Source organism: Ursus arctos, unplaced genomic scaffold (genome assembly GCF_023065955.2).
Source record: "Ursus arctos isolate Adak ecotype North America unplaced genomic scaffold, UrsArc2.0 scaffold_100, whole genome shotgun sequence".
In the NCBI taxonomy this organism is placed as follows: Eukaryota; Metazoa; Chordata; class Mammalia; order Carnivora; family Ursidae; genus Ursus; species Ursus arctos.
In genome coordinates, this window is record NW_026622765.1 from 1 (window position 1) to 27879 (window position 27879).

Here is a 27879-nt window from a genome sequence, read left to right on the forward strand (position 1 = left end):
TTCTGGGACCCACACAGAAAGAATGATGCTGTGGGAGTAGCATGTGGAATGAAAGGCCAGGCCTCTGACTGTGCTCCACATATGACTTGAGGTAAAGTGGGGGGGGGAGCTCTGTACATCTGAAGTGCCATGACTGGGACCTGAGAAACCATGCCCCCATTCTCCTGCTGCAGCGGGAACTTCTGGAGCCCGTAGAGGCAGAGGGTAAAGGAGATTGCAGTTTGGGAAGGCTATCTGGAATGGGGCTCATGGATTGGATATTCATTGGATATATTTTTTTTATATTTTCTTATTATGTTATGTTAGTCACCATACAGTACATCCCAAGTTTTTGATGTAAAGTTCCATGATTCATTACTTGCGTATAACACCCAGTGCACCATGCAATACGTGCCCTCCTTAAGGCCATGGTATATGTCCTGTTTTTGGAAAGGCACATGGAAAGTCAGTGATGTGGATGAACCTTTCTCTTTAACCTGCTCCAGTGCCAGCTCCAGGGCTCCTTCCAGTTGCAGAGCCAGAAAAAGGGCCTTCTATGGAGCTAGAGGCAACCCCAGCTCTGCATCGACCATCACCTGCAGTGTCAGAGCCAGCCTCCCCTCCATCAGCTGTTGCAGAACTGGAACACTTGCTCCCATCTTCTCCATGTGTGCCGGGTGCTGAGCTGCAGTCAGCTGGACCATCAGCTTTCCCAGGAATTTTCACTCCAGCTCTGACAATAGACATAGAGCCCACTGTGACCCCAGATGGTTCCTGCTGTGTCACCCCAAAGAACCAGCTGCGTGAGGAGAACCCTGACCTGGACTTCCCTTCCAGGCTTGTGACAGAGCAACTCACATATATGGATGCGGTGAGCAGTTAGGCTCTCAGGGTGGGGCAGGGACAAGCATTTCTTCTGCTCTCGGCTGCCTCACACCTGCCTTTCCCTGATGTGGACTCCTATGGTCTGGGACCAAATCTCAGCTCCACCACTTCCCAACCCTGTCAACCCGTCAAGGCGCTTAGCCCCAAGCTTTCACTGTCCAGCTGCGGACTGTAGCGAGAGACCCTGATAAGCACTGATACGGAGGTACTAGGGAGAAGAAATGAGCCAGAATGGAGAGACCAATGGGCAGGCCCTGGTCCCGTGGGTGGAGGAGGGCAGCTCCCTGTGTTCAGTCAAGTCCATGGGTCGCCCACCCACTTGTTTTGGAGGCTGAGTACCCTCAGCAATTACTAGGTATCTGATGTGTACTTAAGTGCAGGGCAGATAGATAAACCTGTGGTTGTAGCTATCATGTGAGAATGTGCATCTGAGAGGGGAGTAGAACCAGAGGGATGAATAGTTGGAGGGGAAGAGTCCCCCTTGGGAGGAGCCACCTTGAACAGCACCGTGGAGCTTGGAGTTTGTGAAGATGATCAGGATGCAAATGCCCTCCTTCCTTCCCTCGTCTCTATTTGCTCCTGGGCTGTCCTGTCCTGGGCCCCTCAGTGAAAAAGAATAGAGTGAAATCCAGGGACTCCAACCAGGCTCAGGCCAGATTCTCAGCTCCCTGAGGTCCAGCTCTGACCTGTGACCCCTACGTAGGACATGAGTCTTGCATGGGAAATGGCTGGGTGAACCAAGGTCCGCCTGTTCTCTAGGAGCTGTTCAAGAAGCTGCTGCCCCATCAGTGCCTGGGCTCTGTCTGGTCCAAGCACAACAAGCCTGGCAGTGAGCACCTGGCACCCACAGTCTGGGCCACTGTCGCCCAGTTCAACGGTGTGTCCGAGTGTGTCATCACCACCTGCCTTGGCAACCCAAGCATGACAGCCCGGGACAGGGCCATGGTGGTGGAGCACTGGATCAAGGTGGCCAAGGTACGCAATGGGAAGCCCAGCCGAGGTGCTCTCCTGAGTCTCGGGCACTGCTCTTCCCTTGATCGGGTGTCAGGGTGGAAGGCCCTGGTCTTTGCCCTAGGGACTGTGCAGTCCCTAGGCTCTTCCTTCCAGAGGCTGACTGTGACTTGCATGGCCCAATGTTGGGATGCTCAGTTCCTCCTTGACTTCTTCCTTGGAGTGAGGTAAAATCCTTCGTCTCCCAGCAGTGGGACTCTTTGGGCCTTATATGTGCCCTTCGGCAGGTCCCTGGACATCTGCTTCATCCAGGAGGAGTGATTTAAACTGAGGGTGACTGAAGCTCTAGAGAAAATCAGCCTCCACTACCCACGTGACAGCTCATTCTCTTCCCTCCCCAGGCCTGTCAAATCCTGCAGAACTACTACTCCCTGAATGCCATCGTCTCGGCTCTGCAGACTGTCTCAATATACCACCTCAAGAAGACATGGGAGAAAGTTTCCAGGTGAGACGGTCTCTCTGCATGGACGGACCAGGATAGATGAGGGATCTCCCAGAGGCCTGTCCTCTTCCCCCTCAGCCAGCTTGGACCTCCTGGGAAGCAGCAATCCCTGACTACAGGACCTGGGCTGGCAGGCAGGTCTCTCAGCCTCCCTGGAGAATAGGCCACCATGTCTCCTGCTTTAGAAATCAGTTTTCCTAAATGTTCCCCCACAAGGCTGAGCTGAATAAATATTTTCATGTGTTTACTTTACAACCACTAAACTCTGCCCAATTGAAACCAAAATTGACCAAAACAGAGCTGCTCAATTAATATGGGAATGGAGTCATAGGATGACCTACATCAGAGCTCTCTCCCATGTCCTACAAAGACCTTAGTGCTCAGAGGAACCCAGAGAAAACTGTTATCCAGCCAATTTGACACTTTGGGGTTCTCAAATAAAAGGGACTTGCACTCAACCCTGCCACATTATTCCTCCAATCGTCCTGCCTCCTTTCCCTCTATTCAGGAAGTGCTTTCAAAACTTTAAAAAGCTGGGCACTGAAGACAACCCACAGAGCAGGAAACTAGTCATCAAGGTAGCATGGAAGGTGCAGGTCTGGAAAGAGAAGAAGGGTGTGAGGGAACAGGGTCCTGCATGGATGAAATAGGGAATGGCCTGAAGCATTCCTTGGAGAGGGGAAGCCTTTGGCATGAATGTGGTGACAGGCTGGGGTGAAGATTCCGTTGGGGGTGGAACAACCAGGTGCTGCTCAACCAGATTCCCTAGCCTAGACACCCTGTCTCTCTGTGTCAACAGCTAGTCCAGATGGACACCTGTACAAACCTTGAAAGCCCAGAGGACAGGGCTCTGCTCAGTGATGGGGATGGGATGGGTTGAGGGCCACAACAATAATGATAGTAATACGATACTGAGTCCTCAGGAGACGATGGGAGGTAGGTAGAATTCTCACTTTTCCTGATGAGAAAACAGGCTCAGGGAGGCCAGACTTCAAGCTCAGGGTCACACATAGAGTGAATGTTGGAGCTGAGATTTGTCTAGAATCACACATGGCATGCTTAAGGATAATGTTTATCAGTTATCAGCTGACTTAAGTCAGATATCTAGGGTCTGAATTAAAAGATGGTGGGGGCAAGTGGACTGAGGGTATTACGGTCTCAAGGATCTTGTCCTTGGCCCTACAGGAGCAACCATCTAATAAATCTGCCACCCTGGTGATGGCCCTCCGGAGAGCCTAGAAGAAGAGGCTGCAGAAGAAAGTGAGTGTGCCTGAGACCCAGGGCCTCCAAAGTCAGAGGAGAGGGGCTTCTCCCTGAGGGCTGGAAGCCTCCAAATCAGTACAGGTGGGACTTCAACTCCAGCTCCACTTCCTGTTGCTTCTAAAATTCTTGTTTCAAAGTGACCAGCAGGAGGGTCTAGAAAGCTGGATCCAGAATGGGTTTCGGAATGGGGAGGAGCCCAGGGCTATATACCCTGTGATTTTCTAAAAGCAGGCCCTGGAGGTGATTAGGAAGAGTATGACGTTCTTGGAGGGTGAGGGGAAAGGGAATTTAGGGGAGACTGCTAAGGGTCCTAGGCTGCTCCATGTGGGAAACTGGGCTGGGCGAGGAGGCTGCAGCATTTTCAGGGGAGGGTCCCTGTGGGCACCAGAGAGCAGGGACTCATCCCAACCCTCCCCCTCATGACACAGGGTGTTGTCCCCTAACTTGGCACTTTCCTCACTGAACTGGTGATGCTGGATATTGCAATGGAGGACTATCTGGAGGTGGGTGAGCCTGAGGATTGTGGGGGAGGGACCAGAATCCGGAGGTTTGGGAGCAGAGCGCCCCTGTACTGAGCCCTGAGCTGTCAGGACTCGGCAAACCTCCCCTCTTGACAGCCTCACGGCTACCCTGTGAGCCTGGGGGCTGTTGCCCATCTCAGGGATGAGCGAGGTGAGGCTGCAGTTAGGCCACGGCTCCCGGTGCCGAAGACTGGTGAAGCAGCAGAGCTTCCTGAAGGCAGGGCTGCATTAGGTCTGTCTGACTGGACCTCAGCCTCCCCCGGTGAGTTTGCCCGTGGGGGGAGAATGAAGTCAGGACCCTCCACGTCAGCAAGCACCTCAGTAGCCGCAGCAGCCCCTTCCTGCCTGAGGCTTCGGCCTCCCCCACTGTCTTCCGAGAGGGTGGTGCTGCAGGGTCCCGACCTGTAGCCAGTCCATCTGCCCCATGTCCTCCTTTCTCTGGACCCCAGAGCCTGGCCTACATCCCAGGCCCGCTATCTGTGTATGCACGGCCCCCTCACGGGTCCTGGCCATGGTGCAGCATGAGAAGGGATGGGAATCAAGTGCTCCTAAGAACCAGGGGCCTCATTCTGATGGACTTTGTCTGCTTTCCACGGGAATGAGATCAACGACCACAAAAGAAATAAGGTGAGCATATGTGGCGCTTCCCGCAGGGAAGGGTAGGGAGTGGGCCTCAGAGATGTCCCTGGGAAGAACATTGCTTGGCTCCATCCCCTCCACCTCACATTTCCTGGGATCCCTTGAGAAGAAAGCAGTGCAAGACCCATCCCATTAGGAGATGGGGACAGACGCATGGCATCCAGGAGAACTTCCCGGAGGAGAGGCTACTGATATTCACCTCTGAGAACAGGTGGAGACCGGATCAATCTCTAGGCAGGAGGGTGGCCATGTGTGCCAGGACCTGGGATGGGTGCCCGGTCCTGCTGCTCAACCCTCACCAGACCCTGCAGCTCCCGCTCCCCCCCCACCAAGGCTCCCTATACATCCTGTGCTTCTCTCTCTGCTCAGGAATACCAAGTCATGACGGACATCGTGCTGCTCCAGGTGGCTGCTGAGAATTACACCCTAGAGCCCGAGGATCCTTTTCAGGCCTGGTTCCAGGCTATGGAGTCGCTCAGCGAGGCTGAGAGGTGAGGCCCATCAGGATCTGGGTCGGTGAGGTTCGGGGTGGACTCTTTCTGCTGGCCACTCCTGGGATCCTCCTTCCCTGGGCAGCCTCAGGCCTTGTTGCCGGGGCGCCTGACTCCAGCTGTGGGCAAACACTGGCAGGGACTCTTGAATGGAAGCTCTTGGGCAACTCACAGGTATCCCTCTGTCCTTAGCTACACCCTGTCCTGCCAGCTGGAGCCCCGGTCCTAGCTGGTCAGCAGCACTCAAGAAGGAGAAGAACTAGCCGCAGTCAACCTCAGGGCTGAGCAAGTGTCCAGTGGCCCTGCAGGGATTCCTCAGCAGCTGGGGATTTGCGGTGCATGCGCCCCATGTGTTCCACACCCCTTCCTCCCATCTATTTAGTTATTTGACGGGGGGCAATATTTATTCTCTTAAATAGTAAGTGGTAAATTCAAATATTATTATATTAAAGCCCTTTTTTCTTTTAGAGCCCAAGAGTGTGGTTTGTTCTTTTACTTCCTACAGTAACGTAAAAGATATAGACTCTCATATTCATTCCTGAACTAAGGAATCTTAAAGCGTCATCAGCTATTGTATGTGGGAGGAAGGAGAAGAGCCAGTCCTCCTCCCTAGCTACTCATACAATCCCGAATTCCTCCATCACCACAACTGTGCCTGGAAGTTTGTTGAATGTTCCCTTCCTCGGAGATAGAGCAGAAAAGACTGTCCCAGGTCTTGACCTCCTGAGTAGGAAAGTCAAAGTGTGGACCTAGGCCTGTGTCCCCATTGCTGATGCTCTGTGCTACTGATCTGCACTTATCACTCAGCTACGGGATCATTAGTCACAGAGCAGGGGGGTTTCAGCATCCGTGTACACTCCCAAAGTACTAAAGTGTACACATTTCCCAAACACTGACCACGTTATAAGGTGGCCTCAGTGGTCACATAACCCAGAACAACTATAGATGGATTTAACAGCCAGCTCTGACATAGTCATTAGAGTGAAAGTCACATAGAAAGTCCACATGCTCCTGGTCAGTCCACTGATTCTGAGAGCTAAGAGGCCCCATGTAGGACAGTGTAGGCCAACATCTGTCATAGCTGAGGTCATTGCTTGTACATGGCCCAGAGCAGTTAAGAATCAGGAAGATAATTTAATGTGATTTATGACATCACCATACCATGAGAAATGCTCAAATCCTGTAAGTCCATACCCAAGATACAGTGGCAAATAGGAATTTAAAGTAAAACTTGGCTTTTAGCTTGGTGCCCATCACCCTTGTTGCAAATCTCCTAAACAGCTGGGTTAGGGAGTGTCAGTGTTCACTCCGTGCCTCCTTTACTTTCCCCATTGTGCAATCTTGGCACCCTTGTCACAGATCATTTATCTATGTACGTGTGAGTTTATTTGGGGGCTCTCTGCTCTGTTCCACTGGTCTACCGGCCTGTTTTTATGCTAGTACCATTCTGTTGGATTACCGTAGCTTTGTAATATGCTTTAAAGTCAGGAAGTGGGGGGATTCCATCTTTGTTCTTCATTCTCAAGATTGTTTTGGTTATTAGGGGTCCTTTGTGGTTCCATATATATTTTAGGGTTTGTTTGTTTGTTTCTATGCAGTGACATTGGGATTTCTGTAGGTCGCTTCCTCTAGGACCTGGTGGTTGACCTTACTGTTTAGTGTCCCAGAGTCTTAAGTTGTGCCCGTCATGTGTGCACGAGCCCAGAAATGCCTATACATGAATGATCAGATCAGGCCAGCAAACTACAACCAAGAAACAACCAGCGGAGGGCAAGTGACCTCTTTTTCATCTTTGGATTCTAGAACTGTGCTCTCCAGGGTGCTAGCCTCTAGCCACATGTGTCTGCTTATAATTAATTTTACACCAACATTCAGCGAATTAAAATAACACCACATTGCTCACTCACACTAGCCACATTTCAAATGTGCCCATACTAATTTGAATCTCAGGTGGTAAGTTTGGAGGTAAGAGCTGCAATGTGCCTGTAGAACTGAGAGTGTGAAAGCTGATTCATTCAGCATCTCTGTCTCATTCGAAGGTTTGTAACTGTGATCAATTCTTGTTGAAGGGCTCTGACTCCACCAAGTATAGAGAACTTCTGAGAACCCACAGGAAATATCAGGTTGATGCCGTATGACCCACACAACCTCAACTAGAGGAGGAGGAAAGGGTGAGCCCCTCTAATTGATGTGTTTCTATATATCATATTTGGGTGTCTATAGATTTTCTTGTGGAGAGCATTCAAGATTCCAGCAGTGAGGAGGATGACTCTCCAGGTAGGGAACAACACTCAGGTAGGAAGCAATGCAAGAGGGTTCCGGGTACAGTTGGGTTGCACCTGCTGCTCTGGAGACTGAGGAAGGTGGATAGGAAAGCAGAAGGGGTAGGGAAATATATGTACAAGTCTAATTTGTTCATTTCATATTTTAATGACATATTAGTAAGAGGAATGGAGTCCATAGGCATCAGGTGTGCTGTGTTTGCAATCATTTTTGCTTTCCTATTTAAAAATTCTTTCCCATGGGGGCGCCTGGGTGGCACAGCGGTTAAGCGTCTGCCTTCGGCTCAGGGCGTGATCCCGGCGTTATGGGATCGAGCCCCACATCAGGCTGCTCCGCTATGAGCCTGCTTCTTCCTCTCCCACTCCCCCTGCTTGTGTTCCCTCTCTCGCTGGCTGTCTCTATGTCTGTCGAATAAATAAATAAAATCTTTAAAAAAAAAAAGAATTCTTTCCCATGAAACCTGTACTTCCTTCTCTTTCCCACTGCCAGATGTCAAAGCTTAGGTTCTGTTTCATTAGCACCTCTTGGGATTTTGGTATCTTTCTTGTTATTAACCTTGATGGATGTAATCCTGTGCGACCCAACAGACACTTGAATCTGGATACAAAGTTCTAGCATGAGCCAGGAGGTAGATGAGAGGTCAACTCTCTCCCTTTTAACGTACAGGACTAGTAACATTATGTTCCTGTCCTGTTTGCTCCTCCTTAAAGGCCACTTCCATAGCTAGGTGAGTTGAAGAATCTTTCCTCTGCAATTATGCATATGCTCCAATGTGCTTTAGCTCATCCCAGCCTCCATACCTCACCCAAGTCTGAACTGTGAATGTGCTTCCATCTGAAAGAGGCCCATGTGCAGCTGCCCTGGAGACCCTCCATGGCCGGCAGGGATTCTAGAGGACTGTATGAGGAGCTGCTGGGCCCATTTCACACACCCGCTTTTACAGCCCTGCTGACCCGGTGACCTGGCATTGGCCACAGGACACGACCTCTCTCTGGGCAGCAGGGCAGGGAGTCAGTGCTCCTCTCAGAACCCACTGCCTCAGCCACACATTGGCCCTGCCCCCCACACCTTGGTCATGCCTACCCCAGGCCTGCCCAAAGCCCACCCTCCCAGTCCTTCCAAGGTTCAGGGCAAACTGTGGCAGGTAGTGTCTGTTTATGTGATCGCATCAGCTGTAGAGCCCCTGTTGCCCCACGTATAGACTAAGGGAATTTAGACAAGTTAGCTTACTTCTGATTTCATGTTCATGCTCTCTAGGGGGCTAGGAAACCTATGGGATTTTTTGAGAACGATCTTCAAGTAACTGCAATTACCCCAGGCACAGGACAGGTAGTATGTGGAACTCATTGCCATTCTGTCCCATAGGGCCCAACAAAACCCCAGTCCCATTACAGGTGCCCCCTGGGTTTGGATGGATTGGTTAATTGATCAATTGATTGATGAGGGAGGGTGGCAGTGTACCCATGATCATTCCTCCGGTGTCCCCATATTTTAAAATAACATGGCTGGTAGAGGCTGACACGGAGAAGGACGATGAACACTAAATAGTGGAGAGCAGTGGAAGGGGAGTACTGAGTCATGAGTACTGAGGAAGGCAACATCACACACAGAAATGCATGCGGATAGTGACTGCCTTCTTGTAAGGACAAGATGACACAGGAGTTCATTCATGGTCACAGTTATGAAATTTGAAGGCTGGAAAAAATATGTTGCAGATCACAGAGACCCATTCCCTCATTGCAGAGGTGAAGACAGAGTCATCCCCAGGTCGGCCTTTATCCTGCCAGGAGCAGTGGGTCCAAGTTCTCACCCCAACCCTGACTGTCCCCGTCCTTTCCCAAGGCTTCCTCCTCCCCACTCCTACAATTATCCATGCACAGGATTACATGCAGGGAGCAAAACTGTGCATGCAATTTATTTCCTCTTTCATCTCTTTTCACTTTGTTTTTGCTATCTATAAGCTCCTCTTTGTAGCTCTTCCCCCATTCCCTCTTTATAATTCTCATCCTGTAGTATGTGGTCTCATACAGGCACTTAAGGTCCTTGGATCAATGTCTATCAAACCTCCTGCAGCCTACCTCATTCACATTCTTAGTGTTGCTCTGGCCCCTTACGCTGGGTCTGTACCACGGACTCCTGCTGAGCAGCCCTGAATGGCCCCAGCCAGGAGCTGGGCTGGGAGTCGGAAGGGTCCCTGCTGGAGGGGCCCCGGGAATTCTGGATCTGCTCTCAGCATCCTCCACTTAATGGCTACCTGCCCTGGGTGGCTCTGGTTATGCCTGATTCTTGTCTTCCTTTCAGCTGTGAACAAATTTTTTTGTAATGGACTCAAAAGAAGGAAAAGACAAAGCAAATTGGGGCAAAGAAGAACAGGAAGAGGAAATGTGAGTGCAGGGCGCTTGGGATGAAAATGGTAAAGCAAACGAGTGCACATGTTCTCCGTTGCTTCCCTAACTTCCTTGTTGGCACCGCAGGAAAACCAACCAAACACTGGGGTGACCGCTGATGCATGCGGCCACAAAAGCGGAGACAGGGTGGTGGTAATAGTACATACAGGCAACATAACTACCTTCCAAGGACGCTGCCACACTCTTTCTGAGCTAATTATGTGTAATCGTCGTGCCTAGACTATACATGGAGTAGATGATTTTATTCATGTAACCTAATAAGTTAGATATTATTCTTAAGTCCTTCTATAGGAGGCTGCCAGGGTCCTGGAGATGCTCTGTGTGTCAAATTGGTGTTGGCAACAGATGCATTTATATTACAGGAAACCATAAAGCTAGACATTTAAGATTCGGGGACTTTACAATATGTAAAGTAAACAATTAAAAAACAAATGTAAAACTATTTTTTTCTACAAAACAAACTCAGGCACAGATCGTTTCCTCTGATTTCTACAAAGTGTTTTAGAAGTGATGCCACTCTCCGACATCCTCTTCCAGAGAACATATGCAGAGGGAACACACCTACACTGCTTTCATCAGATCAGGAGAATTTGGATGCCACCTAGCAATAGACATCACAGTAAAGGGAAATCACAGGTTAACTCTTCTGAATGTAGATGTCAAGATCCAAAACCAAACATCAGCGGTCTATAAATCCACAGAGTTTTTATAAAGGAATGAAACTGGGATTTCATGGAGTGATTTCCATTGGTTGATGTGAACAGGATTACTGGGTGTTTGGGTGCTGCCTGGGACAGTGGTGAGAAGGGACAATGCCATTGGGTTGGTGGAATGAACATTTGGTGGCAGAGGGAAGAAACTCTCTCCCTGCAACTGCAAGGTCTAGAGAAGGGTGAGGAGTCTACAGAGACTTCAGAGTTTGGGGAGCGGGAAGTGCACACTCAGAGTGTAGGCTCTGCCTGCTCAGGCTATTGCTCAGATCAGTGGTCAGAAGAGAGTGGAGGACATGTCAGCTTCATCTATTAAACCAGCAAAGCACCAGTCCATCAGGTCACTTTCCTCATTAGCTAGTGGTTCATCCAGGGTTGGTTCTTGAAGGCCAAGCTGATTCATTAGAGAGGAGTTATATGTGCAAGTTGGCTTGGAAAATCCTGGGCTCTGGGCCACATAGGAGTCAAGCAGAGCACTGGTCACACCGTCGGTCTGCCTTGAGGCAGCTGATGTGTGATGATGTGGGAGGAGGAGGGATTTTCCCCCTGACCTGTTAAAGGGACTTCCTTTCAGGAAAATATCATAGCTTTTGGGTCAGAGATTGAAATGTTTGGGTGGAGGCATGTGCCCTTCTCTTGGCTCCAGCACCTTCTATGTCCTGGCAGCAACTTTGGGGCAGGAAAATTTGGGGAATGGAGGGAGGGTAGCCCTTGGTTCAGAAGTCCAGCACATGATCTGGAGGACTCAGGGAAGGCGGTGGGGGTTGTTCAGGGATCTCTGTCCCCAAGGAAACAACTACTTTCCTATCTCAGATCTGTCATCAGCCTTGTGACTCCAGGCGTCATTTAAAATCTCTACAATTTAGAGCCATGAATCACAAAACAGGGGTCACAGCACCTACCCTGCATAACCCATGAGGATGATGGGGGATGACAGGAAATGATGACAGATACTCTCCATGAGCTGTAAAGCATCATGCCCATGTGAGGGCTGAAATGTCACCTTGCACCCTCCCCTGCCCTGTATCCGTTCGAGTTTCCTCTCCGGAGGCAGCCACTCCTGTGTTCCTTGCTTATTCTTGCAGACAGTTAATGCTGGAACACTTACACAGCACTTACGCAGCACCGGTCATTTTCTCCAGGTGCTGTCTGGACTGTCTTATATTAAGCTTCGTAAGGGAATACTAGTAAATAGGCCTCATGCCGCAGAACAGGGAACCAGGGACAAAGGGGTTAAGTAACTTTCCCAGGTACATGTGTCTTCTAGCATGAGTTGATACCAGCCACCAGACACCAGCTCTCATGCTCTCTCTCTCTCTCCGTCCCTGTGCTGTGCTGCCTTTCTACATTGTCTCATCCTCATGAAATCACAGCCCCATCACAGATCATAATACCCCTCTTTGCTCATAGAACAGAAGTGCAGCATAGGAATGAATGAATGTGCTCCCAGGGTCTTCTCTCAGCTGCATATCAACAGTTCTATTTTCAGTATGTTTTCTAGGATTGTGGCTCAGGTTATAAAAAGAAAAAGATCATAAGGGATTCAAACACGGGATTCACAATATAACTATTTGTGTTTAAGAAGATCTGCTGGCTGTCCACTGTTCTGCTGGCTGTGCCCACAGTGGTTCAGCCACATTGAAATGGGCATCTGACCAAACAACATGGTAGGGCCACAAATATCACCCCCACTAACTACTCCATTGAAGGTGGCATGGGAGTAAAATCAGTAATTAGATTCAAGAAGAAGGACTGTAGTTTGTACAAAAGACACTGGATGTTGGAAAGGAAGGAGTGAGCAGGGAAGGTGCATACTCAAGGGCCAGTGTGGCTACTTCCTGCTCTCAGCCATGCCTTCCGTAGTGGCTGCTCTGAGGGTGGTCAGATAGTCAGGGAGACACTGGAGGTGTGTAGATTTCATCCACTAAGCCACAAAAGTCCAGCCTGGCAGACCCCTCTCCTAGTTAATGAACTGCTCATCATCCAAGTTTGGTCAGTTGAAGACGAAGCTAGTTCTTTGGGCAACTGTCACGTGGGCAGTTGGTTTAGAATGTCCTGGGTTCTGAGCCAGTTGGGAGGCAAGCAGACTACTGGTCATTCAGGGTGATCACCTGACCACCAGGGAGTCTCACTGAAAGGCAGCAGATAGAATCAAGTGCTGGGGGCAAGTGAGGGGAGATGGAGACATGCTCAGATCCCCCCACTCCATCAGGGGTTGTTCTTCATTTGGAGGAAAGACAATGTATTTTGAGTCAGGGATTGAAACACAGAGCCAGGAGTTGGGTCAGGATTTGAGCCATCCTCTTGGTGCAGGCACCTCCTTGACATACCAGGTGTCTGCCTGCAGAAACCTTGGGGCAAGAGGATATGAGCAAGGGAGTGAGGAAAGGGCTCAATTCAGGTGTCCAGGACCTGATCTCGTATTCAGGTGATCAGGGATCTCTATCTCCAGGGAACCGTCTGTATCCCCTGACTCAGAACCATCATTCAGTTGCAGTTGAGCTGCAACTCTGAGAAAGTCACTTAATCTCTAAATTTCAGTACCTGCACCATGAAATATGGATCTCAGCCCCTACTCCTCCCACCCTGTGAGCATCACAAGAAATGACTTTTCACTATTGGAAGTTGAATATTGAAGCCTCCAATTGTTGAGGGGTCTGTTTCTCTTCATTTTTGTCAGTTTGTTTTATATATTTTGGAGTTCTCTTGTAAAACGTTCATAATCTCGAAGGATGGGCCCTTTTGTCATTATAAAATGTCCTTTTTTTTTCTAGAAGAAAAATGTCATAAAAGTTTGTCTTATATTATCAAAGCCAGTCTCGTTCTCTTTTGGTTACTACTTGCTTAGCATTTATTTTCCTTTTATTTTCAACCTCTCTGTCTTAGACTTAAAGCGTGACTCCCTCATAGGCAGCAAATAGAGATTATAGGGTTTTTTTTAATCCATTCTGCCAATATCTGCCTCTGAATTGGAGTATATAATCCATGAATATTTAATTACTAATCAGCTAGCATTGGTATCTGTTTTTTGTTTTGGTTTGGTTTTTTGGCTGTATATGTCATCTCTTTTCTAATAGTCCTCCATTACCGGTTTTTTATGTTATGTTCTAGCGTACCGAATACATTTCCATGGTGCTTCTTTTGCTATATATTCTGGGTTATGTTCTTAGTAGCTTCCCTCAGATTATAATTAACACCTTAAATTATAACATTCTAATTGGATTAATACCAGATTAATTTCCATGGCATATAGAAACTACCTTCATGTAGATTCAATGCACACCCTCCCCTTATTGCCATGGTCATACAAATTATATCTTTATACACTGTGTGCTCGTCAGCATGTTTATAATATTGACTTCAGGTGGTGCCTTTTAAATCAGGAGAAAATAATACATTGTTTACAATTATACACATCTTACATACTTTTATATTTTTTATTTAAATTCATTAGCCAACATATACATACTTATATATTTACACTTTCTTGTATATGAACCTATGCAGCTCTTTATTTCTTCATGTAGAATTAAGTTACTCTGTTGTCTTTTCATTTCAGCTTGAAGGGCCCTTAGTATTTCTTTGTAGGCCTTGTGAAAGCAGTGGGTTCTCTCAGATGCTATCTGGGAATGTCTCAATGTCTCCTTTATTACTGAAAGACATCTGCTAGATGCAGAGCTCTTGGCTGACAGTTTCTGTCTTTTGGCACTTTTCATGTCATCCCACTGCCTTCTGGCCTCTGGTTTCTGATGAAAATTAGCCATAAAATTGAGGAGCCTTTGTAAATGATTAGTTGCTTTCATGATTTTCTCTTTGTCTTTGGCCTTGAACAATTTTATTATGAGGTGGGTTTATCCTGCTTGGACTTTTTTGAACTTCTTGAATATTTTTATTAATGTTTCTCATGAAATTTGGTGAGATTTTGGCTATTGTTCCTTCACATATCTTCACTGTCCCTCTCTTTTATTTATTTTATCTTTTACTTATTTTATATTTCATTCCCTGTCTTTTATTTTTCTGGGGACTTTTCTTTGTGCATATGTTGGCATGCTTATTGTATTATACAGGTCCGCGAGGCTCTGCTATTTTTTTCTCCCATCCATATTTTTTAACTCACTGTTCATCAGACTGGATCTCTATTAATGTATCTTCAAATTTTTGTCTTTTTCCTGCTCAAATCTGTTGTTCAGCTTTGTTGTGGCTTTGTGTCTCCCCAAATTATACATTAAAGTTGTACCCCACAGTACCTGTGAAAGTATCCTTATTTGGAAATAAGGTCTTTGCAGATATAATCAAGATAAGGTTACACTGGATTAGAGTGTGCCCTGATTGAATGGCTGCTGTCCTTATAAGAGCAGGGAGGTTTGGACACACAGACACAGAGGGGAGAAAGCCACCATGTGATGACAGAGGCAGGGTTTAGAGTGATGCAGATGCAATCCAAGGAAAGCCATGAATTTCCAGAAACTACCAAAAGATAGCAAGGGGCAAGGAAAGATAGTTCTCTAGCTCTTTCAATAGGAAACAGAGCCTAAGTTATAGCTTGACTTCAGATTTCCAGCCTTCAGACGTGTGAAAGAGTAAATTTCTATTGTTTTAGCCCATGTAGAGTGTAGTAATTTCTTACAGCGGTCCTAGGAAGTGAATACAAGCCCCTTTAGTGACATTTTCAGTTGTTACTATACTTTTCAACTCCAGAATATCTGTTTCTCTTTTATAATTCACATCTTTTTTATTGTTATTCTCTACTTGGAGAGATATAAGTCTCATACTATGTTTTAGTTCTTTAAATATCATTTCCCTTAATTCTTTACATATACTTAAAAGAGCTGATACAAAGTATCTGTCTCGTAAGTCCAGTGTCTGGACTTTGCTTAGGGACAGTGTGTATTCATTGCTTTTTTCTCCTTGTATATCAGCTTATGTGTGGGGGACAGCCCAAGAGCACCTCCAACATCCGTCCCTCTAGAAAGACTAACTGAACTCAGTATATAGCCATCCTGATAGTTGTGATTTATTACAGTGAAAGCACACTAAGCAAAATAAGCAAAGGGAAAGGTGCATGGGAGGTTCAGAGAAAACCAGCCACAAGCTTTCAAGAGAACTGCTCCAGTGGCATCACAAAGGTACACTTCATTCCTCCAGCAATAAAGTGTGAAACATCTTCCAGGAAAGCTCATTAGAGACTTTGTACTCAGAGGTTTTTAGTGGGAACTGGTCATTTAGGCACCCTCTGCCTCGCACATACCTGAATTTCAGAGTTCTATCAGCAAAGATATGTGCTGCATAAACCACAGGGTTTGCACCAACAGTCTAGGCACAGCAAGCCACACTTACCAGAGAATGGTGGGGACCCTCTTGATTCCAAGTTCCCAGACTTCAGACAGGGTCAGTCTGACAAGCAGGCCTGTCATAGGAAAGCACACTTGGCCCTGGTATGCCAACTTTTTTCTGCACAGTCAGACTTCTGGTTTCCCTGCAGGTATCTTGTTACTGGGGAGGGGGACTGTAAATTGGTTATTTAAAATAATATCATATGACAACTCTAGAAATCGGATTCTCACTCTTCCCTAGGATTTGTTGGCTTTGCTATTTTTTGTCATTGCTTTCTCATTAGTGACTTTAATGAACTAATTCTCCAAAGTCTGTATTCTTTGTCACGTGTGACCACTGTAGTCCCTGCTCAGCTCTATGGCGGTCAGCTATTGGCCGGAGAGAGATCTCACGAACAGCCTAGAACTAAGTCATTCAGTCTTTGTCGAAGGGCTTCGTGAGCATGTTGAATCGTATCTTCAAAATTCAGCTGGTAGCTGAAAACCTTCATTGTTGCTTGTGCAGAACATCCAGGTCAGGCAGGGGGAGAGCTAAGGGCCTTCTAGGGTCTCTCCTGGGTATGCTTACAGTGTTCTAGATTCGTAAGAATAAGTCAGAACTTTTCAGATCCCCTCATGGAAATCTCATTTTTTGGTGGTCCTTGTAAGCTTTCTATTACTCTATTGTTTGCTCCAACTAATATCTATCACTTTAACCAACCAACCACAAGTTAAGCAACTGCCTATAATTTCTTTTTTGACAATTATGCTGGGAAAAGGCTTTTTGTTCTGGGCAAGCTCCAAGTGAGATTAAACACAAACAGTCAAACAAGTAGGGTCTTGCAGACATCCCTCAGACCCATTAGTGGTAATTCTCTAGAAATGAGGTTTTGAGGGAGCTCCGGACCCATTCTGTTCTCTCCAGTGGCTGCCGCATTGCTGTCTTTCACTGTGAACATGGGCTTTAGTTTTCTGAACTACTCTGCAGCCACAGGGCAGGGGATGGGACTAGGCCATGTTAAAACAGCACAAAACTCATGGTTCTGACTGAGACTCACCTGTTTTTTTTCCTCCCTCTTCCACCAGTATCAACATTCCCTCTACTGCTGCAAGTTTGAGTTTATTTCCAGAGTTCTTAAGATGTTGGTGGCAATTTTTGCCAGTTTCCTCATTGATTTTTTTTTGAGGAGAGAATTTTTGGAGGTCTTTAAGCTGCCATTTGCACTAAAGTCACTCACCACATCATACTCATACTCAAGCCACAGTCCGTGACTGATTATCCTCAGGTGTTTGCAGGAATCACAGTTCAACGTAAACTGTGTCTCAGAGAGACTCCTCATGCAGTTGTGTGCACACTGTTAGGTCACAGACATGAAACTCAACTTCAAAATAGAGCGTCACTTTAAAAGGAATTAAATTTTAAAAAAATAAAAGAATTTTCTTAAAATCGTATACTGAATAATATGACGTGGCACCTCTGGATAATAGTGACCAACCAGATCCTCAGGTTGAATTTAGGTCATTAAACAGGGCTTTGTTGTTATATTCTTCCTCCAACTTAAAAAAAACTAAAGCTTATCATATGCACAATTTTGTAATGGTAGAGTTTGGATATTTAATATATGTATGATTTCTTGAACTTGTAAGTTTACTTAATTCATCTTCACAGTCATAGAGAAAGTTATTTGGGAATAAAATCAATTATCTTTGGTCATGTATATTTTACTTATCTTGATAAGGCTTGTACTATATAGAAAGAAAACATGAAGATATACAGAGATTCCAAGATATGGTGTAAAACTGCCTATCATTCTAAATCCACACTGTATCTTTAAAATATATGTACAGGCACCGGGGGGGCTCAGTCGTTAAGCGTCTGCCTTCGGCTCAGGTCATTATCCCAGGGGCCTGGGATCGAGCCCCGCATCGGGCTCCCTGCTTGGCGGGAGGCCTGCTTCTTCCTCTCCCACTCCTCCTGCTTGTGTTCCCTCTCTCGCTGTCTCTCTCTCTGTCAAATAAATAAAATCTTTAAAAAAAAATTAAAAAAATACATGTAAAATTGCTCCAAATTGCCCAAGGCCTCGCTAGAGCAGTCAAGAGGAAGTAGCTGATTTTCATCATCCTGTTTGCCTGGAGACCACTCCAGACACGTACATCACACTGACGTGTGTGCAGCAGACGGGTTGGGAAGGACTCGGCTTCTCGCTGGGCCTCATGTCACAGTGGAAGTCTGAGCCTCACGACAGCATTACTGTGGCTTTGAGTTGACCGCACTGAGCTGTGTCTAGGCAGCATGCGGTTTGCTTGGTTGGTTACGAGTTGTCTGTTGACTGCGAAACAGCTCCAGTCACATTGACCTCCCATCGCCTCGTCCTCAAACTTTCCTCATCGCCTCCTGATTCCATCCATACGATGTTCTTTCTGCAGGCATCACCTCCTCCTCCACTGCCCACTCCAGCCACTACCCAGGCTGCACCCCAAGTTACCCTGAATGCATTCCTCAGATAGGGGTTCAGTCAGCCCCTCTTCCAGAGAACCTCCCAAAATCTCCCTGACTAGAGCTGTGCCCAGGTCATCTTTTTCAGGGATCTCCTATTAGTTGAACTTTTTATTGTGTGGTTATTTTATGTATATCTTCCCAAGAATAATTAGGATCCATGGAGGGAGAGAATGTGAAGTTCTTACCAGTAATCCTGCACTTACCTCCTTGCACCTGGTGAACGGGACAGAGATTCTCCAGAGACAGTGCAGTGAGGACAACACGTTGCAGTGGGGAGGGTGCAGGATCTGAATCTGCATGGTCTGCACCATGCCTCGCTCTGCCATTCACACCACATGACACACAGCAGGATCAAAAAACATTTCTAGGAGACGTCTCCTCATGTCGAAAACAGGACTAACAGTCATTCCTCAAGGGGGCATTTGTGAGGAGAGAGAAAAGTTGTATTCATGTAAGATCTTGGGATGTATCTGTCATGCTACCCTTCACTAAATGTTGGTTGGTGGCCTACTGACAGCCTAGTCTCACATTACTGGGTCATGTCCTCTGAGCAAATCATGATCACTCAGAGAGGCATGCGCCTCTCTGCAGCTCTGAGATCCTTGTCTTGTCACAGCTGTCTCTCTCCATTGTCACAGTCAACCCCAGTCATCCTATGTTATGGGCATTATTTTCTCAGTTCTTTCTTTTGTGTCTGACATTTTGTCTTTTTCCCTGCCACTTTTTCTTAAAACATGGGTGGCTACAGCTGGATGTCTCTCCTGGAGTCTAGAGGATGTAGGATACATAGTAGCACTGCGGTGTCCCTGCCCTCCCGGCCAGGTTGACCACGGTCTCTCAGGGTTTTTCCAAAGACCCACCCTCAGGGGTCTTCCACATGTCCTAAGCAGTCAATGCATTTGTTCATTTAGTCCAAACTTGTAAAATAAGTTTGGTCACCTCTGCATGCAGCCTACCTGCAAAGGAGTTAAGTGACTTGTCCAAATTGAGGCAAAAAAGCATGGTTAATCCTATAGTCACGGAAGACATGGGATGAGTCATCAAGACAATTTCCTAGAGAAAAGAACTCACACATGAATCCTTAGAGGTCACTTCTTACATCGATCTATTCAATGAACACATCATTCTAAATATACTCAGTTTTCCGTTGAATAGGACTTTTCACAACTAACTGAAGCAGCATGCATCACCAGAATACCAGAGGAAGCTAAGTGCGGGGGCTTCAGAGGGTCACAGTTTTGAGGACAGCATTCATCCTGTGCCAAAGTCCAATGACGCACTGCGAGCCCAGTGCGAGACACAGCACCTCTCTGTCCAGGAGACCCCGACACTGAGATTCCCGAGACGGTGTAGACTGTGCCCAGGGCCCTGAAATGGAAAGAGACACAGGGATGGTGAGTCTGAGGTCATATGATGTCTATAAGAAGGAAGTGGCAGGGCCTCCCCTGATCCACTGTCAACAAATCACCTGAGCAGAGAGTGAGAGGAGTGGGGAGGAAAGAGGACGAGGCTGTGATGGAAAGACCCTTCGAGTTCTGCTTCCCGCGGGGCCCAAAGTTGATTTTACCTACTGGCCCCACTCAAAGGGAGGACAGGGAAGTCATGCAGATCCTTCCCCTCCCCTTGATGGCCTCCCACAGCTGATGTACCCCAGGGGTTTGTGGCAAGGCAGGCCCACAACTCCTCCTGCTGTGTTACGGCCAGATGTACATACAGAAGGGGACCTTGGAGAGAGAGTTGCATGCCCATCCACCTGTCCACTATCCCCTCCTCCCAGAGTGGGGTCTCTTCACTGCCCAGGAGCCTCCTCTTAAGACTGCAGCCTCTTCCACAGCCTTGTACTCAGTGAAGTGACCTCCACAGCTTCTTCCTCCATTGTAGATCACTGTAGAGGGGGATCCAGAGGGAACCCAACCTCAGAGAGAACTTGTTCCAGATTCAGAACAGCAGAAGGGGCCCCTGGGTAGCGCAGTCGTTAAGCGTCTGCCTTCGGCTCAGGGCGTGATCCCGGCGTTCCGGGATCGAGTCCCACATTGGGCTCCTCTGCTGGGAGCCTGCTTCTTCCTCTCCCACTCCCCCTGCTTGTGTTCCCTCTCTCACTGCCTATCTCTCTGTCAAATAAATAAATAAAATCTTAAAAAAAAAAAAAAAAAAGAACAACAGAAGGACCAAAGACCATGACAGATCAGCCAAGACCAACCCACTTTCCACTGTGGCAGTCAGGGGGATCCCCTTCACCTCATCCTGTGTTGCTCTCTCTCCATCATTCCTGATTGGGGGACAAAATAGGGAAGGCCTCAAGGAGAGGGAGAGAGCGCTAAGCACATCTTGTGGGTGCTCCACTCTGAGGAATGGGAGGGACCACCCAGCCCTCTTTGGCACACGCCAGTTAACCTCTGCCTGATACTGGACCCAAGGGTTGATTGGGTCTGTTGTTTGGGTGTACACATATGGTATCAGGAAATTGGAGGGAAGCAGAACTTTCAAGGGAAGAAGAGGGACTCTGCATTTTTTTCCCAGAGCAAAGCTGGTTCCAGTCACTAACATAATAATCCACACCAATACTTCCAGTGCAGGACTGAGTGATCTGACCAAAAGCTCCAGAAATTGTGGACAGCTGGGTCAGCAAACCATACCCAGGATCTTAGAAATGGGGGTGCATCAACCACACAGTATCAGAGAACCAGAGGAGAAAGGACGGCCCCCATTACACTACTCCAGAACTCAGCAGCAGCCACTTGCCCACAAAATGACAGCAATAACTCTGGACAGTGAGAAGGTACAGACAGCCAACAGGTTTTTATCTCACTTCCCTGTGGGCCTTGAGGACAATGTAGGCATCAAGCTGCTGTCCCACACTAAGCAGTAATAATCAGCCTCTTTTCCAGGCTGAAGCCCAGAGATCAAGAAGCCTGGCTGCCTGACCTGGAGCCCAGGAAGCTCTTCTGAGAGGCAATTGCAAATCTGGGGGTCAGGAGTTTGGCAACAAAGCCCAGGTGTTGCTGAAGCTGAGCTGCTCCCCTAGTGCACGTGTTGGTGGCCATCTCTCCTTGGCCCTTGGACACTGAGGGTGGCTGAGTCAACCCCACCTGGACCACAGACCCTGGCATGGGGGAGGGACAAGTAGAACAGTGAGTTGGGTGAATGAGGGAGTGGACCAGAGCTGAATGAGGGGCCCCCCACAAATCTTCCACCCAGAAAAGTTCAGCTCTCATCTGTGCAGAAAGTGAGGAGCACAATGAGAGGGGCACAGGTCGTGTATAGATGCTCAAGAGCTCTGCTCCCTGAGATTCCAGAAAGGGGCAACCCTAAGTCCCTCTTATTCTCTCCCTAGGCACCATGGGGAGATGGGCTCCTGCATTCATATATGTCCCTGCTCCTTGACACTCAGCCCTGGGTACCATCTCTAGCAGAATGATGCCCCCCACAAATGTCCATGTTCTAATCCTTGGAATCTGCCCGCATGTTGCCTTACATGGGGAAGGGGAATTAAAGTTGCAGATGGAATTAGGTTGCCAATCAGCTCACATTAAAATCAGGAGATGATCCTGGATTATCCAAGTGGTCACAAGGTCATTAAAAGTGGAAGTGCAGCAGAAGAGTCCACTAGGATGTGGGGCAGTCAGTCAGCTATTGCTGGCATTAGAGGTGGAAGGGGCAACTAAGCAGGGAGTGTAGACAACCTCTAGAAGCTAGAAAAAGCCAGGAACCAGATTCTCTCCCAGCGCCTCCAAAAAGGAACACCCTACAGACGTATTTATTTTAGTCCAGTGAGGCCCATATGAGACTCTAACCTGCAGAAGTGTAAGACACTATATTTATGAGGTTTGAAGGCAATACATTTGTGGTAATTGGTTACAGCAATGGGAAACTGATACAGTAATTCCCAAGTCAATGGACTGAAGAAGAAGAATCTTGATCATTTCAGCAGATACAGAAAAAGCACTTAGGACAATTCAACATACATTCAAGATTTTAAAAACTCTCAGCAAAATAAGAATTAAGAAAGACTTTGTCAACTTGATGAAGGACACTTACAGTTTATAGTTAACATAATAGTGATGGAAGATAAAATTATTTCCTCTGAATTCAACACGACACAGGAGTTGGTGACTATCATAACAAATACTAGGGTCATCTACTGATTTCATTTCCTTTGGATGTATCCCTAGATATGTGATTACTGGATCATATGGTGGTTCTATTTGCAATTATCTGAGGAAACTCAGTACTGTTTTCCATAATGGCTGTACCATTTTACATTCTCACTAACAGTATATGAATGTTCAAATTTCCATTTTCTTACCAACATATATATAAACCATCCTAACAGGTGACATGATATTGTCCTTTGATTTGGATTTCTCTGATGATTAATGATGCTGAGCTGCTTTTCATATGTCTGTCAGCCATTTGTATTTCTTCATTGGAAAAATGTCTATTGAAATATTTAGCCCATTTTTATGTTGGGTGAAACACTTTCTTAAAAGATTCATTTATTTTGAGAGAGCGAGAGAAAGCACAAGAGGAGGGAGGGTCAGAGGGAGAAGCAGACTCTGCTGAGCAGGGAGCCTGATGTGGGACTTGATTCCAAGACTCCGGGATCATCACCTGAGCAGAAAGCAGATGCTTAACCAACTGAGTTATTCAGGCGCCCCTGGATTAAACACTTTTATTTTAATGATTAGTAGCAGTTTCTTATATATTTTGGATATTAGCCTCTTTTTTATTTTTTAAAGATTTTATTTTTTAGAGAGAGAGTGAGCAAGTAGTAGGTGGGGCAGAGGACAAGGTAGAGAATCTCAAGCAGAATCCAAAATGAGTATGGAGCCCAAAGCAGGGCTTGAACTCATAACCCTGAGATCATGCCCTAAGCTGAAATCAAGAGTTGGATGCTTAATCAGCTGAGCCACCCAGGGCCCCTAGTCTCTTTTCTGATACAAGGTTTGCAATTGGATTCTCCCATTCTATAGACTGCCTTTTCATTCTGTTGATTGTTAAAGAGACTATCCTTTCCTCATTGTGTACTCTTGGCACCCTCATCAAAGATCATTTATCCATGTATGTGTGAATTTATTTGGGGGCTCTCTCTTCTGTTCCATTGCTCTATCTACCTGCTTTTTTTAAAAAAAAATTAATGTATAGTATATGTTTCAGAGGTGAAGTTTAGTGATTCATCAGTTGCATATAATACCCAGTGCTCATTACATCACGTGCCCTCCTTAATGCCCATCACCCAGTTACCCCATCCGCCCATCCAACTCCCCTTCCGCAACCCTCAGGTTGTTTCCCAGAGTCAAGAGTCTCATAAGGTTTGTCTTTCTCTGATTTCTTACCCTTCAGTTTGCAAAGAGCAATGGACAGATGATCTAAGCAGAAGATCAACAATCAACAAGATCTCACTCTTTGCATCAAAAAACAAGGGCTTTGGATGACACACTGGACCAGATGGACTTTAGAGATATATTCAGAGCACTTCATCCTAAAGGAGCAGAATGCACATTCTTCTCAAGTGCACATGGAACATTCTCCAGAATAGATCACATACTGGGTCACAAATCAGGTCTCAACAGGTACCAAAAGACTGGGATGGTTCCCTACATATTTTCAGACCACAATAATGTAAAACTTTTTTTTTTTTTAAGATTTTATTTATTTATTCGACAGAGACAGAGACAGCCAGCGAGAGAGGGAACACAAGCAGGGGGAGTGGGAGAGGAAGAAGCAGGCTCATAGTGGAGGAGCCTGATGTGGGGCTCGATCCCATAACGCCGGGATCACGTCCTGAGCCGAAGGCAGACGCTTAACAGCTGTGCCACCCAGGTGTCCCCACAATGCTGTAAAACTTAAAGTCAACCATAAGAAAAAATTTGGAAGACCACAAATACATGGAGCTTAAAGAACATCTTTTTTTTTTTTAAGATTTTATTTATTTATTCGACAGAGACAGAGACAGCCAGCGAGAGAGGGAACACAAGCAGGGGGAGTGGGAGAGGAAGAAGCAGGCTCATAGCGGAGGAGCCTGATGTGGGGCTCGATCCCATAACGCCGGGATCACGCCCTGAGCTGAAGGCAGATGCTTAACCGCTGTGCCACCCAGGCGCCCCAGCTTAAAGAACATCTTACTGAAGAATGAAGGCGCCAAGCAGAAAATTAAAGAATTAAAAAAAAAAAATGGAAGCAAATGAAAATGAAAACACGACAGTTCAGAACCTTTGGAATGCAGCAAAGGTAGTCCTAAGAGGGAAGTATATAGCAATACCAATCTTTCTCAAGAAACAAGAAAATTCTCAAATACACATCCTAACCTTACTCCTAAAGGAGATGGGGAAAAAACCCAGCAAATAAAGCCTAAAGCCAGCAGGAGAAGAGAAATAACAAAGATTAGAACAGAAATCAATGATATAGAAATCAAAAGAACAGTAGAACAGATCAACAAAACTAGGAGCTCATGCTTTGAAAGAATAAGATTGATAAACCCTAGCCAGACTTATCCAAAAGAAAAGAGAAAGGACTCAAAATCACAAACGAAAGAGGAGAGATCACAACCAACACTGAAGAAATACAAACAATTATAAGAACATATTATGAGCAATTATGTGCCAACAAACTTGGCAATCTGGAAGAAATGGATGCATTCCCAGAAACATATAAACTACCAAAACTGAAACAGGAAGAAATAGAAAACCTGAACAGACCCATAATCAGCAAAGAAATTGAAGCAGTAATTAAGAATCTCCCAACAAACAAGAGTCCAGGACCAGATGGCCTACCAGCGGAAACCAAACATATAAAGAAGCATTAATAACTTATTCTCCTGAAGCTGTTTCAAAAAATAGAAATGGAAGGAAAACTTCCAAACTCTTTCTATGAGGCCAGCACTACATTGATCCCCAAACCAAAGACCCCACCAAAAAGGAGAATTACAGACCAATATTCCTGATGAACATCGATGCAAAAATTCTCACCAAGATACTAGCTAATAGGATCCAACAGTACATTAAAAGGATAATTCACCGTGACCATTTAGGATTTGTTCCTGGGCTGCAAGGATGGTTCAACATCTGCAAATCAATCAATGTGATACACCACATTAATAAAAGAAAGGTCAAGAACCATACGATCCTCTCAATTGATGCAGAAAAAGCATTTAAGAAAATACAAAATCTTTTCTTGATAAAAACTCTCTGCTGTGTAGGGATAGAGGGAACATGCCTCAGCATCATAAAAGCCACATATGAAAAACCCATGGCAAATATCATCCTCAATGGTGAAAATCTGAGAGCTTTTCCCGTAAGGTCAGGAACATGACAAGGCTGTCCACTCTCACTGCTGTTGTTCCACATAGTACTGGAAGTCCTCGCCTCAGCAATCAGACAACAGAAAGAAAAGACATCCAAACTGGCAAAGAAGAAGTCAAACAAGGTACTCTATGGAGAAAGTCCCAAAGACTCCACCCAAAAATTGCTAGGACTCATACAGGAATTCAGCAAAGTGGCAGGATATGAAATCAGTGCACAGAAGTCAGTTGCATTTTGATACACTAAGAATGAGGCAGATGAAAGAGAAGGCATCGATCCCATTTACAGTTGCCCAAAAAACCCATTAAATTACCTAGGAATAAACAGAACCAAAGAGGTAAATGGTCTGTACTCTGAAAATTATAGAACCTTATGAAAGAAATCGAGGAAGACACAAAGAAATGGAAAAACATTCCATGCTCATGGATTGGAAGAACAAATATTGTTAAAATGTCTATGTTACCCAAAGCAATCTACACATTCAACACAATCCCTATCAAAATACCATCAGCATTTTCCATAGACCCAGAGCAAACAATCCTAAAACTTGTATGGAACCAGAAAAGACCCCAAATAGCAAAAGTAATATTGCAAAAGAAATCCAAAGCTGGAGGCATCATGATTCCAGACTTCAAGCTATATTACAAAGCTGTAATCATCAAGACAGTATGGTACCGGCACAAAAACAGACACATAGATCAATGGAACAGAACAGAGAATCCAGAAGTGGACCCTCGACTCTATGGTCAATTTATCTTCCACAAAGCAGGACTGAATACCCAATGGAAAAAAGACGCTCTCTTCAACAAATGGTGTTGGGAAAATTGGACAGCTACATGCAAAAGAATGAAACTTGACCACTCTCTCACACCATACACAAAGATAAACTCCAAATGGATGAAAGACCTAAGTGTGAGACAGGAATCCATCAGAATCCTAGAGGAGAGCATAGGCAGCAACCTCTAGGACAGCAACCTTTTTCATGACACATCTCCAAAGGCAAGGGAAACAAAAGAAAAAATGAACTTGTGGGACTTCATCAAGATAAAAAGCTTCTGCACAGCCAAGGAAACAGTCAAAAAAACTAAGAGGCAGCCCACGGAATGGGAGAAGATATTTGCAAATGTCTTAATCAGATAAAGGGCTAATATCCAAAATCTATAAAGAACTTCTCAAATTCAACACCCAAAGAATAAATAATCCAAGCAAGAAATGGGCAGAAGACACGAATAGACATTCTCCAAAGAAAACATACAAATGGACAACAGACACATGAAAAATGTTAAATATCACTTGGGAAATACAAATCAAAATCATAATGAGATACCACCTCGTTAACAAGTCAAGAAATGACAGATGTTGGCAAGGATGAGGAGAAAGGGGAACCCTCTTGCCCTGTTGGCGGGAATGGAAACTGGTATCTAATTCTGGAGAAGAATTTGGAGGTTCCTCAAAAAGTTAAAAACAGAACTTCCCTATGACCCAGCAATTGCACTACTAGGTATTTATCCCAAAGATACAAATATAGTGACCCGAAGGGGCACCTGCATCCCAATGTTTATAGCAGCAATGTCCACACCAGCCAAACTATGGAAAGAGCCCAGATGTCCATTGACAGATGAATGGATAAAGAAGATGTGGTATATATGGAATGGAATATATATACGTGGTATGTATAATGGAATACTACTCAGCCATCAAAACAATGAAATCTTGCCATTTGCAATGATGTAGATGGAACTGGAGGGATTACGCTAAGCAAAATAAATTAATCAGAGAAAGACAATTATCATATGATCTCATGCATACGTGGAATTAAAGAAACAAAACAGAGGATCATGGGGAAGAGAGGAAAAATACAACAAGATGAGAGAGAGGGAGACAGGCCATAAGAGGCTCTTAATCATAGGAAACAAACTGAGGGTTGCTGGAGGGGAGGTGGTGGGGGATGGGGTAACCGGGTGCTGGGCATTAAGGAGGGCACGTGATGTAATGAGCACTGTGTATTATATGAGACTGATGAATCACTGGCCTCTACCTCTGAAACAAATAATACATTATATGTTAATTAATTGGATTTAAATAAAAAAATAAAGAGCACCCTTGCATAAAAATAGACAGACAGACAGAAAGT

General features: G+C 45.9%; 1 protein-coding gene across 17 annotated transcripts in view; it reads left to right on the forward strand.

The window, feature by feature from the left end:
- The first annotated feature begins 35 nt into the window (after nucleotides 1-35).
- Nucleotides 36-27879, forward strand: part of LOC130541798 (ral guanine nucleotide dissociation stimulator-like) — a 32474-nt gene continuing 4630 nt past the window's right edge. The window contains exons 1-10 of one of the 17 annotated variants that reach the window (XR_008958526.1): nucleotides 38-850; nucleotides 1624-1839; nucleotides 2217-2320; nucleotides 3503-3661; nucleotides 4009-4083; nucleotides 4198-4728; nucleotides 5110-5231; nucleotides 6830-7402; nucleotides 9816-9898; nucleotides 23788-27877. Coding sequence is in view for 1 of the 17 variants with exons in the window: in XM_048224451.2 (XP_048080408.1) it covers nucleotides 536-850; nucleotides 1624-1839; nucleotides 2217-2320; nucleotides 3503-3536 (669 nt within the window). In the remaining 16 variants the exon portion in view is untranslated. The other 16 variants (XR_008958531.1, XR_008958533.1, XR_008958527.1 and 13 more) reach the window with 16 other exon arrangements.